Source organism: Oncorhynchus keta, chromosome 14 (assembly GCF_023373465.1).
Source record: "Oncorhynchus keta strain PuntledgeMale-10-30-2019 chromosome 14, Oket_V2, whole genome shotgun sequence".
In the NCBI taxonomy this organism is placed as follows: domain Eukaryota; kingdom Metazoa; phylum Chordata; class Actinopteri; order Salmoniformes; family Salmonidae; genus Oncorhynchus; species Oncorhynchus keta.
In genome coordinates this window covers 45,719,108-45,731,931 of record NC_068434.1, presented here as the reverse complement: position 1 = coordinate 45,731,931, position 12,824 = coordinate 45,719,108, and the positions used below count along the sequence as shown (strand labels likewise).

The 12,824-nt window shown below is 43.7% G+C and overlaps 1 protein-coding gene across 1 annotated transcript in view; it reads right to left on the bottom strand.

Annotated features, from left to right (window-relative positions):
- LOC118393514 (collagen alpha-1(XXVII) chain B) overlaps window positions 1–12,824 on the bottom strand; it is a 135,963-nt gene that overhangs the window by 75,221 nt on the left and 47,918 nt on the right. Inside the window, exons 8-9 of the mRNA XM_052461826.1 lie at window positions 8,450–8,494; window positions 516–569 (exon numbers count right to left, since the gene is read on the bottom strand). Of these exons, the coding sequence (XP_052317786.1) occupies window positions 516–569; window positions 8,450–8,494 (99 nt within the window). The remainder of the gene's footprint in view (window positions 1–515; window positions 570–8,449; window positions 8,495–12,824) is intronic.

The following is a 12,824-nucleotide window of genomic DNA, read 5'->3' as shown; positions in this document are numbered from 1 at the left end:
CTACTCAGCAATGAGGGACTTTATCAAATGTATTCAAATGACTTTCTCAAAAGAGGCAGCGCTGAATGAAACTCACAGTGTCAGCTCCTAAAGACTGATGAAAACGTATTTGCATTGAGGGAGCAGCTTACATTAATCACAGTTTAATTGCAGTGACATTACTTTTTCAGTAAAGGCATGGCTTACTAAGTAAAAGCCTTTGGCACTTTATTTTATTCCGGGGGCACCAATAAGCAACCAAAAATGTGCAACCCTAATCCTGACACAGGTGCTCTTGACAGTCTTACACTTGTGTGTCACTCTTCCAAAGACTCTCTTTATTTCAATCACCTATAAAAGTCTCAACAGGTTGTACTGTTTCCATTCCCGAACCCAATACCAGTGCCACTCTCTAACCACTCACTGAAATGGGCTGAGTATGTTTGGTGTGTGTAGCCATGCTTAGCCTTTCTGTAAAAGTACTGTATGGTGTGTGTGGACCCTTAGCTAGCACTGCAACACTAGATTTACTGCACCTGCCTGCCAGGATAACCTTTGGCCCCTGGGCTTCCGTGTGCTCCTTGCTCACCCTGCAGAAAGAGAGAAAAGAAGGAGTGAGTGAGACAGAAGACAAGGAGTGAGACGAATAGCTGTTTCATGCCACAATAACTGTGTCATTCAAAATTCCGGCTTCCCTGGCTTTGAATTGAATCTGTGTAGTATAGGAAGAGAATAATGGAGAAAGGGGAATTAGGCACTTGATAAAGAACCTTTGTGTGGTCAGCAGTGCGTTTGGAAGGCAGCAGAACCATTGCTGATATTGGCTCTATCTACAGTATAGGCAAAAAAATGCCCAAAAATATCATCAATAGGAATAGAATGGGCGTCCCCACTCAAGTCAATGACACCATAATGGGTGGAATGGCGGCCAGTGCAAGTGTACACATAGGAGCAAAGCAGGAATTAAAAGCAGGAAGTAAAAGCAGGAAGTGTTTCCATCAATATGTGCTCTGATTTCTTAATTCAACTCAATTCGACATAACAAAAAATACATTCCATTGCATGAGCCACATCAGTTATAATCATTTGAATGAACATTCTACATTACCATGGGCATTATTGCATCACAATACCAGGCAGCCATTGCAAGTGTACCCATTAGTTTACCAGTCAACTTGCCAGGGTTAGAGGTTCCAAGCCTGTTCTATTGATTCTATTTCTATGCATGTGTTCGTAATTTCGCTCGGAGTGTGCTCTGGGAGTTTGTAAATTCAGAGCGTTTCGATCTGGCCGAGGAGTAGGTTTGATCTGAGCATTCTGACCTCACAATGGCAGTCAAGCACCCAAGCTAACTGGCTAAAGTTGGCTAGCTTGCTAGCTACCTCCAGTTCTAGTAGAGCTGGTTAGGCTGCTTTTATGTTATCTAGAGCAGTTGGTGACTGTAGCTGTGCTATTGGCCCAAATATACAGTGCCTTGCGAAAGTATACGGCCCCTTTGAACTTTGCGACCTTTTGCCACATTTCAGGCTTCAAACATAAAGATATAAAACTGTATTTCTTTGTGAAGAATCAACAACAAGTGGGACACAATCATGAAGTGGAACGACATTTATTGGATATTTCAAACTTTTTTAACAAATCAAAAACTGAAAAATTGGGCGTACAAAATTATTCAGCCCCTTTACTTTCAGTGCAGCAAACTCTCTCCAGAAGTTCAGTGAGGATCTCTGAATGATCCAATGTTGACCTAAATGACTAATGATGATAAATACAATCCACCTGTGTGTAATCAATTCTCCGTATAAATGCACCTGCACTGTGATAGTCTCAGAGGTCCGTTAAAAGCGCAGAGAGCATCATGAAGAACAAGGAACACACAAGGCAGGTCCGAGATACTGTTGTGAAGAAGTTTAAAGCCGGATTTGAATACAAAAATATTTCCCAAGCTTTAAACATCCCAAGGAGCACTGTGCAAACGATAATATTGAAATGGAAGGAGTATCAGACCACTGCAAATCTACCAAGACCTGGCCGTCCCTCTAAACTTTCAGCTCATACAAGGAGAAGACTGATCAGAGATGCAGCCAAGAGGCCCATGATTACTCTGGATGAACTGCAGAGATATCCAGCTGAGGTGGGAGACTCTGTCCATAGGACAACAATCAGTCGTATATTGCACAAATCTGGCCTTTATGGAAGAGTGGCAAGAAGAAAGCCATTTCTTAAAGATATCCATAAAAAGTGTTGTTTAAAGTATGCCACAAGCCATCTGGGAGACACACCAAACATGTGGAAGAAGGTGCTCTGGTCAGATGAAACCAAAATTGAACTTTTTGGCAACAATGCAAAACGTTATGTTTGGCGTAAAAGCAACACAGCTCATCACCCTGAACACACCATCCCCACTGTCAAACATGGTGGTGGCAGCATCATGGTTTGGGCCTACTTTTCTTCAGCAGGGACAGGAAAGATGGTTAGACTAGTCATTCAACTGAGACTGCTCTTCTCTGTATCACGGAGGCGCTCCGCACTGCTAAAGCTAACTCTCTCTCCTCTGCTCTCATCCTTCTAGACCTATCGGCTGCCTTCGATACTGTGAACCATCAGATCCTCCTCTCCACCCTCTCCGAGTTGGGCATCTCCGGCGCGGCCCACGCTTGGATTGCGTCCTACCTGACAGGTCGCTCCTACCAGGTGGCGTGGCGAGAATCTGTCTCCTCACCACGCGCTCTCACCACTGGTGTCCCCCAGGGCTCTGTTCTAGGCCCTCTCCTATTCTCGCTATACACAAAGTCACTTGGCTCTGTCATAACCTCACATGGTCTCTCCTATCATTGCTATGCAGACGACACACAATTAATCTTCTCCTTTCCTCCTTCTGATGACCAGGTGGCGAATCGCATCTCTGCATGTCTGGCAGACATATCAGTGTGGATGACGGATCACCACCTCAAGCTGAACCTCGGCAAGACGGAGCTGCTCTTCCTTCCGGGGAAGGACTGCCCGTTCCATGATCTCGCCATCACGGTTGACAACTCCATTGTGTCCTCCTCCCAGAGCGCTAAGAACCTTGGCGTGATCCTGGACAACACCCTGTCGTTCTCAACTAACATCAAGGCGGTGGCCCGTTCCTGTAGGTTCATGCTCTACAACATCCGCAGAGTACGACCCTGCCTCACACAGGAAGCGGCGCAGGTCCTAATCCAGGCACTTGTCATCTCCCGTCTGGATTACTGCAACTCGCTGTTGGCTGGGCTCCCTGCCTGTGCCATTAAACCCCTACAACTCATCCAGAACGCCGCAGCCCGTCTGGTGTTCAACCTTCCCAAGTTCTCTCACGTCACCCCGCTCCTCCGCTCTCTCCACTGGCTTCCAGTTGAAGCTCGCATCCGCTACAAGACCATGGTGCTTGCCTACGGAGCTGTGAGGGGAACGGCACCTCAGTACCTCCAGGCTCTGATCAGGCCCTACACCCAAACAAGGGCACTGCGTTCATCCACCTCTGGCCTGCTCGCCTCCCTACCACTGAGGAAGTACAGTTCCCGCTCAGCCCAGTCAAAACTGTTCGCTGCTCTGGCTCCCCAATGGTGGAACAAACTCCCTCACGACGCCAGGACAGCGGAGTCAATCACCACCTTCCGGAGACACCTGAAACCCCACCTCTTTAAGGAATACCTAGGATAGGATAAAGTAATCCTTCTCACCCCCCCCCCCTAAAATATTTAGATGCACTATTGTAAGGTGGCTGTTCCACTGGATGTCATAAGGTGAATGCACCAATTTGTAAGTCGCTCTGGATAAGAGCGTCTGCTAAATGACTTAAATGTAAATGTAAATGGTTAAAATTGATGGGAAGATGGATGGAGCCAAATACAGGACCATTCTGGAAGAAAACCTGATGGAGTCTGCAAAAGAACTGAGACTGGGACGGAGATTTGTCTTCAAACAAGACAATGATCCAAAACATAAAGCAAAATCTACAATGGAATGGTTCAAAAATAAACATATCCAGGTGTTAGAATGGCCAAGTCAAAGTCCAGACCTGAATCCAATCGAGAATCTGTGGAAAGAACTGAAAACTGCTGTTCACAAATGCTCTCCATCCAACCTCACTGAGCTCGAGCTGTTTTGCAAGGAGGAATGGGAAAAAATTTCAGTCTCTCGATGTGCAAAACTGATAGAGACATACCCCAAGCGACTTACAGCTGTAATCACAGCAAAAGGTGGCGCTACAAAGTATTAACTTAAGGGGGCTGAATAATTTTGCACGCCCAATTTTTCAGTTTTTGATTTGTTAAAAAGTTTGAAATATCCAATAAATGTCGTTCCACTTCATGATTGTGTCCCACTTGTTGTTGATTCTTCACAAAACAAATACAGTTTTTTATATTTATGTTTGAAGCCTGAAATGTGGCAAAAGGTCACAAAGTTCAAGGGGGCCGAATACTTTCGCAAGGCACTGTATATTTTATATATATATATATATATATATATATATATATATATATATTTACCCCATTTTCTCCCCAATTGGTAGTTACAGTCTTGTCCCATCGCTGCAACCCCCATACGGACTCGGGAGAGGCGAAGGTCGAGAGCCGTGTGTCCTCCGAAACACAACCCAGCCAAGCCACACTGCTTCTTGACACAATGCCCGCTTAACCCGGTAGCCAGCCGCACCAATGTGTCAGAGAAAACTCTTACACCTGGAAACCATGTCAGCGTGCATTGCGCCCAGTCCGCCACAGGAGTCAATAGTGCACGATGGGACAACAACATCCCTGCCAGCCAAACCCTCTCCTAACCCGGACGACGAAGGGCTAATTGTGCACCACCCCATGGGGGGAATTGCCTAGGCAACTGAAGACAAAGTTTCATCCCATTGTTAAGAGTCCATGTTAAAGTATATCCTGTATTTTAACGGTTATGAAGGTCTTCATCCATCCATAACTGTCGGTTACACTGCAATTCGGTAATTGTGCCAGCCCTAAGAACTCTGGGCCAAAGTGAAAACCTTTAAAGGGATACTTCAGGATTTTGGCAATTTGGCAAATAACTTTTATCTATATCCTCAAAGTCACATTAATTTTTGGATATCAGTTTTATCACAGATAAAACAATGAGAGATATATCACCAGATGTATAAATGTGAAGCATCCTCTTGGCATTTCCATTCACTACTAAATATGGTAGTGAGAGGAAGCTCGCTGGCCGGCAGTGAGAGAAAACGTAACAATATGGATTTTGGTCGCACATTCTGCACATTTTGCACATTTCCTCATTGATGAAACATTCGATCTCATTACAGTTTTCTGTTCCCAAAACTAGAATATGTTATGAACAGAGTGGACAAAGTTTTGTAGAGTACCCATTTTAAAAAGTCACATTATTTGGAAGGAGTGCAAAAGTGAATTGAGTTATTGCACACGTGCACTTCACAGACTAGGCGTGACCTAAAGAAAATATGCACATGCATGCCAGAATGCACCAATAGGATCTTGCAAGCTCGTGCTTGGCTCTGCCCACCTCCTTGCTTGTTCTGCCCACTATGACTCATTTGTTCCCATTGGAAACGTCAGGCTGTGATCTATTTGGCTTAGTTATAAAAAATCTTTGGTTTTCTGTCTCTATGTCCAGTATAAAGGAAGTTAAAGGTAGTTGCAAGCAGATACCCATATATAGTTGAAGTCGGAAGTTTACATACACCTTAGCCAAATACATTTAAACTCAGTTTTCACAATTCCTGACATTTAATCCTAGTAAACATTCCCTGTCTTATGTCAGTTAGGATCACCACTTTATTTTAAGAATGTGAAATGTCAGAATAATAGTAGAGAGAGAGATTTATTTCAGCTTTTATTTCTTTCATCACATTCCCAGTGGGTCAGAAGTTAACATACACTCGATTAGTATTTGGTAGCATTGCCTTTAAATTGTTTAACTTGGGTCAAATGTTTCAGGTAGGCTTCCACAAGCTTCCCACAATAAGTTGGGTGAATTTTGGCCCATTCCTCCTGACAGTGCTGGTGTAACTGAATCAGGTTTGTAGGCCTCCTTGCTCGTACACGCTTTTTCAGTTCTTCCTGCACATTTTCTATAGGATTGAGGTCAGGGCTTTGTGATGGCCACTCCAATACCTTGACTTTGTTGTCCTTAAGCCATTTTGCCACAACTTTGCTTGCAAGTATGCTTGGGGTCATTGTCCATTTGGAAGACCCATTTGCGACCAAGCTTTAACTTCCTGACTGATGTCTTGAGATGTTGCTTCAATATATCCACGTAATTTTCCTCTTTCATGATGCCATCTATTTTGTGAAGTGCACCAGTCCCTCCTGCAGCAAAGCACCCCCACAACATGATGGTGCCACCCCTGTGCTTCACGGTTGGGATGGTGTTCTTAGGCTTGCAGGCCTCCACCTTTTTCCTCCAAACATAACAATGGTCATTATGGCCAAACAGTTCTATTTTTGTTTCATCAGACCAGAGGACATTTCTCCAAAAAGTACAAAAAATCTTTGTCCCCATGTGCAGTTCCAAACCGTAGTCTGGCTTTTTTATGGCGGTTTGGAGCAGTGGCTTCTTCCTTGCTGAGCGGCCTATCAGGTTATGTCGATAAAGCGATATAGGACTTGTTTTACTGTGGATATAGATACTTTTGTACCTGTCTCCTCCAGCATCTTCACAAGGTCCGTTGCTGTTGTTCTGGGATTGATTTGCACTTTTCCCACCAAAGTAATTTAATCTCGCGGAGACAGAACGCGTATCCGTCCTGAGCGTTACGACGGCTGTGTGGTCCCACGGTGTTTATACTTGCATTCTATTGTTTGTACAGATGAACGTGGTACCTTCAGGCATTTGGAAATTGCTCCCAAGGATGAACTAGACTTGTGGAGGTCTACAATTTATTCTGGCTGATATTTCTTGATTTTCCCATGATGTCAAGCAAAGAGGCACTGAGTTTGAAGGTAGGCCTTGAAATACATCCACAGGTACACCGCTGATTGACTCAAATTATGTCTATCAGAAGCCTATCAGAAGCTTCTAAAGCCATGACATAATTTTCTGGAATTTTCCAATCTGTTTTAAGGCACAGTCAACTTAGTGTATGTAAACTTCTGACCCACTGGAATTGTGATACAGTGAATTATAAGTGAAATAATCCGTCTGTAAACAATCGTTGGAAAAATTACTTGTGTCATGCACAAAGTAGATGTCCTAACCGACTTGCCAAAACTATAGTTTGTTAACAATACATTTGTGGGGTGGTTGGAAAACGAGTTTTAATGACTCCAACCTTAGTGTGTGTAGCTGTACCTGTTCTGACCAAAACAAATGTGAAAAAGTATTTCTCCACTAGTTGCAAAATACATGACTGTCAAATACTATTAGTGTAAAATGTTGAAATATTGATATGTACATTTAGGCAATTCTTGAAGGTCTGTAACAGTTGCCATGATAGATAGCCATTGATATATTGCCCCATGTTGCTTTTGGAGAGACAGAAGATATATGTAGTTGCCAACCTAAGTGTATGTAAACTTCCGACTTCAACTGTACTTCCCAGCCATTGTGTTAAGGCTGGTTAGCATTGGGTCGCCAAACTACCTGCAACTTCCTTCATACTGGACACAGAGACATAAAAATGGTATCCACGAGTTCATCTGACTGTGGTGAAGTGGATAAAGGGCCTCATTGCCAAAATCCTGAAGTATCCCTTTAACTAGGCCAATGTTCTTCCCTGGTTAGGCCATGTGATCAGTGAAAACTCCACGCTCTTTGTTCTGATAGTACACTACAAATTGCACATTCTTCAGTACACTTAACACTATTTGTAGTTTTTTAAGGAATCTCAGGGAGTAGTGACCTTAGGGTGTCCAGACTAATTGGCCCACTTTAAGCTCTGCCAGAAACTAAATTTCTCTGGCCAAGATTCCTTAGGTACTAATGTGTTCATGTGTAACATCCTCCCTTCAGAATAATTAGTTTTCTCTCTCTCTCTCTCTCTCTCTCTCTCTCTCTCTCTCTCTCTCTCTCTCTCTCTCTCTCTCTCTCCCTCCCTCTCTCTCTCCCTCCCTCCCTTTCTCTTTTCTTCTCTCTTTTCAGGAATTTATGTTTTGGTCTTCATGGAGCAATGTGTTCTGACAGCCGAGCCATAGCTTTAGCTTTGTTGGGTAAACAGATGGAGAGTCTTTTGTCTGATGTATTCCACTCTAACAGCAGTGGTTCAAACTTCAGACCCAGTCAGGTAGACAGACACATTAACACCAGCAGAGACGTAAAGACGGCAGCTGTTAGAATAACCACTGAAAAATGTACAACCGCATGAGGATGTCATTCATCATGCTAAGTTTTATGTAACTGCATTGTTGAAGCTGCCCTATATGTTTATGTATTGTATTGTTAAGTAGAAATTATTGATAAGATATGATCACTGAGGAAAGATAAATGTCATTCTCATATCAATACTCACAGAATCTCCTGGTTGACCGGGGGGACCAGGGTGTCCTTTCTGTCCCTGCAGAGGAAAAACATTAGACAACTTTGAATGGATATTATTTTGATCACCTAACTCCCCATAATATGTACTGATAGGCTATGCTTCGTTTCAATTGCTGTATACTACCAAGATACAGACTCACATGTACTCAATCAGAGCCCTCTGGAAAAAAGAGAATGGTAATATTAACCTCCCGGGTAGAGGATATGGAGTTTCTGATGATCTTATGTAAGTCTACAACACACACACACACAGAACTGCAGGGTACTGAAATCATGCCCCTCATCAGCATTACATTGTGGAAATTCCTCACCTCGTTAGCTTGTAAAGGAACTCATAAACTGTTTATTTAAGAAGCTATGGATTAAATAAACCCAAAAAATCAACAACAACAAACAGCAGGCCATTAATCAGCCATAAGGTTGTGAAATTGTCTCAGTATACGCTACACAGGTACAATGCTTCGATGTGCAGCACTCTACTAATTTCAAATATCCTTGAATTATGCATATTACATATTCTAATATATTATTAACATTGTTGATTACATTTAGTATTAAAGTGGTGGCTATTCCAACATCAGGATTTGCATAGGCTCTTGAGGAACTCAGACACTTCTGTAAGCTACAAAACTGTCAGTGTTCAACCTTAACATGTGATGACAATACAACATAACAAATGAACAGGACATTTACTCTCACGGGTGGCCAAAAATAAAAGCCATGCCCCTAACAAGACACGCCTCCAGCCTTCTGATCTGTCCCGCTGGGTCATATCTTAATAACTCAGCATCAACAACCCAACCTGGCTCTTTTTAAATAAAACAACCCAACTAAGTGACCCAATGCCTGCAACCCAGCAGTTGGTTCATCCAAACAACCAAGCAATTGTAAGAGTGTATGCTAGGTTGAAGATACTGTAGCTACAGTGCATTCGGAAAGTATTCAAACCCCTTGACATTTTCCACATTTTGTTACATTACAGCCTTTATAAAAAATTAAAATAATTAAGAATTAAAATCATTAATCTACACACAATACCCCATAATGACAAAGAAAAACTGGTAATTGTTTTTTAGCAAATGTATTAAAAATACAAAAACTGAAAAAAGTTGTTTACAATATTATTCAGACCCTTTGCTATGAGACTCGAAATTGAGCTCAGGTTCATCCTGTTTCCATTGATCATCATTGAGATGTTTCTACAACTTAATTGGAGTCCACCTGTGGTAAATTCAACTGAGCTTCAGAGTTCATTTGTGGAGATGGGAGAAACCTCCAAAAGGACATCCATCTCTGCAGCACTCCACCCATCAGGCTTTATGGTAGAGTGGCCAGTCGGAAGCCACTCCTCAGTAAAAGGCACATGACAGCCCACTTGGAGTTTGCCAAAAGGCACCTAAAGACTCTCAGACCATGAGAAACAAGATTCTCTGGTCTGATGAAACCAAGATTGAACTTTCTGGCCTGAACCCAAGCGTCACGTCTGGAGAAAACCTGGAACCATCCCTATGGTGAAGCATAGTGGTGGCAGCATCAAGCATCAGGATAGAGGGAAGGATGAATGGAGCAAAGTACAGAGAGATCCTTAATGAAAACCTGCTCCAGAGCACTCAGGACCTCAGACTGGGGTGAAGGTTCACCTTCCAACAGGACATCGGCCCTAAGTACACAGCCAAGACAACACAGGAGCGGCTTCGGGACAACTCTTTGAATGTCCTTGAGTGGCCCAGCCAGAGCCCAGACTTGAACCAGGTCGAACATCTCTGGAGAGACCTGAAAATAGCTGTGCAGCGACGCTCCCCACCCAACCTGACAGAGGTTGAGAGGATCTGTAGAGAAGAATGGAAGAAACTCCCCAAATACAAGAAGACCTGAGGCTGTAATCAAAAAAGTAGTGAGTAAAGGCTCTGACTTATGTAAATGTGATATGTTAGGTTTTTTTTGTTCATAAATTTGCAAAAATAAATAAAAACCTGTCTTTCTTTGTCATTATGGGGTATTGATGAGGCAAAAAAACTGTTTAATCCATTTTAGAATAAGGCTGTAACGTAACAAAAATGTGGAAAAAGTCAAGTGGGCTGAATACTTTCCGAATGCACTGTAGCTTGCAACCTAAGCCAACACCTAATAATTATCCTCATACACAAATTCCATTACCATCACAATAATATTTTCGGAATTAAAACAGGCTAAAGTCATATAGTATAATTGGAAAAGGGGGGATACTTAGTCAGTTGTACAAGTTGTCTTCCACATTCAACCCAACCTCTTTAAATCAGAAAGGTCGACATCCACATCTTCTGCGCCTGTGGAACTGTGGGTTAACTGCCTTGCTCAGGGGCAGAACGACAGATTATTAACTAGTCAGCTCGGGGACTCGATCTAAGCTCCTACCCGCCAGGCTACCTGCCGCTTGGCTTGACAGACAATGTTGTATTATTCAACATTGCTATTAAAATAGTACTCATATAGGAATGGGTCATTATTTTACAAGTTGCTAGCTATCGCATAAAGCCATCGTCATATTTGCATCTTTTTCTGAGTCTGGCAGTGCAACAAATCCAACGGCGAAATAAATTCAAAGTGCTCCGCATGCGCCAGCAAAAAGGTTCCTCCAGGAACCCCTTGCTACATTGGAATATTAAAATATTCCTCCAAGAACCCCTCAACTAACCAAAGGTGCAAATATGAACCCAGTGACTGCAATAGTACTGCAAACATACTATAAACCGTAGTATGAACATTTCCCGAGGCCTACTGTCAATCAGTGTATCAGGGGACAGTTTGGAAACAACGAGCTGCAGTAGCAAGACTGAGGGCACTTCTGTTATTTCAGAACCTGCATATCTGACTCCTGAGGTACTTACATAGCTGACAAACTCCTGGGGAGACAGAGAGACAGGAGTGTACCCCCTGTGTGTGTGTGTGTGTGTGTGTGTGTGTGTGTGTGTGTGTGTGTGTGTGTGTGTGTGTGTGTGTGTGTGTGTGTGTGTGTGTGTGTGTGTGTGTGTGTGTGTGTGTGTGTGTGTGTGTGTGTGTGTGTGTGTGTGTGTGTGTGTGTGTGTGCAAGCATGTGAGTGTGTGGGTGCGTGTGTGTTATGTGTTTATGTGTGAGTGAATGTGTGCCTGTGGCTGTCACTGCAGGCTCCTGCTAATTAGCATGCCTTTCAGCAGCAGCAGCCACACTGAGTAAACCACTGCATGCCAACACCACCATAGAGACAAATACACCAAACACCAAAGCACATATTGCCAAGTCCCACAGTGTTACGCGGAGTGGAACAGGGGAACCTAAGAGCAGACTCAGACGAGGAGACTGGGATAACGTAACCAAGGTATTTATTGAAACACAGGGGGAAGATGGAGAGCAGGTCACGGGAAGCTCGGGTGGGTTGCTGGAAACCAGGTGCGGAGGCTGAGGCTGGAGCGAGAGGGGTTGAGGCAGAGTAAGCAGGTCTGGAGGAGAATCCAGGACAGAGTAGCAGGATGACAAGACATGGGACTGGAGACAGGGACAAGAGTCAGAGCGGGCAGTACTGTAGCGGAGTGGAAAACAGCAGTACTGTAGCATCAGGCAAGGAAAACAGGCACAACAGGATAACAGGATCTGCATAGTAACAAACGGCTAGAAACGTAGACTGATTGAGCAGAGATTACGGTCTGGCAGCCGGGAAGTGGCAGGGCTGAGTATTAGTTTAGTAGAGGTCTTGATTATGGAACAGATTGCAGCTGGTGGGGATCTGCTCTGACTCCAGCACACCTGTCTCCACCCACACAATCACACACACACACACACAGAGAGAGGGAAAGAGCACTGGGGAAGGCGGCAGGTCAAGTAGACACAGGAATAGCAGTAGAGGGCGTTGCAGGAGCAGGTGTGACACACAGTTTACATACAGAGATGTTGAGATACGTCTATGAAGCCCAGTCGCTGTCTTCAACGGGTGATTCTAAACAGAAGGCCCAACAGATTATTATTCTTAAAAAAAAAAATTGTACAAATAATCCCTGCAACCAATCAGCCAGCACTTGAAGACAGAGATGACAATTTCCCAGCCTCAGCAGACCTCGTCTGTGTCCCAAATGGCACCCTACTACATTCCCTTTATAGTGCACTACTTTTGACTAGTACCCTACAGGCCCAGCTCAAAAGTAGTGCACTATAAAGGGAATAGGATGCCATTTGGGACTCTGGAAATCTGTTCTATAAAAGCGTCACTACCCAGCCCCCTGGAGCAGAGTAAAAAGTCATGGCTGAGCCACTGCACAACCATGGACAAGGGAAGGGGGGAAGAATGCGTCTGAGCTCCAGAGCCAGCGACATACAGCTGAGTATAGTAAAAGGA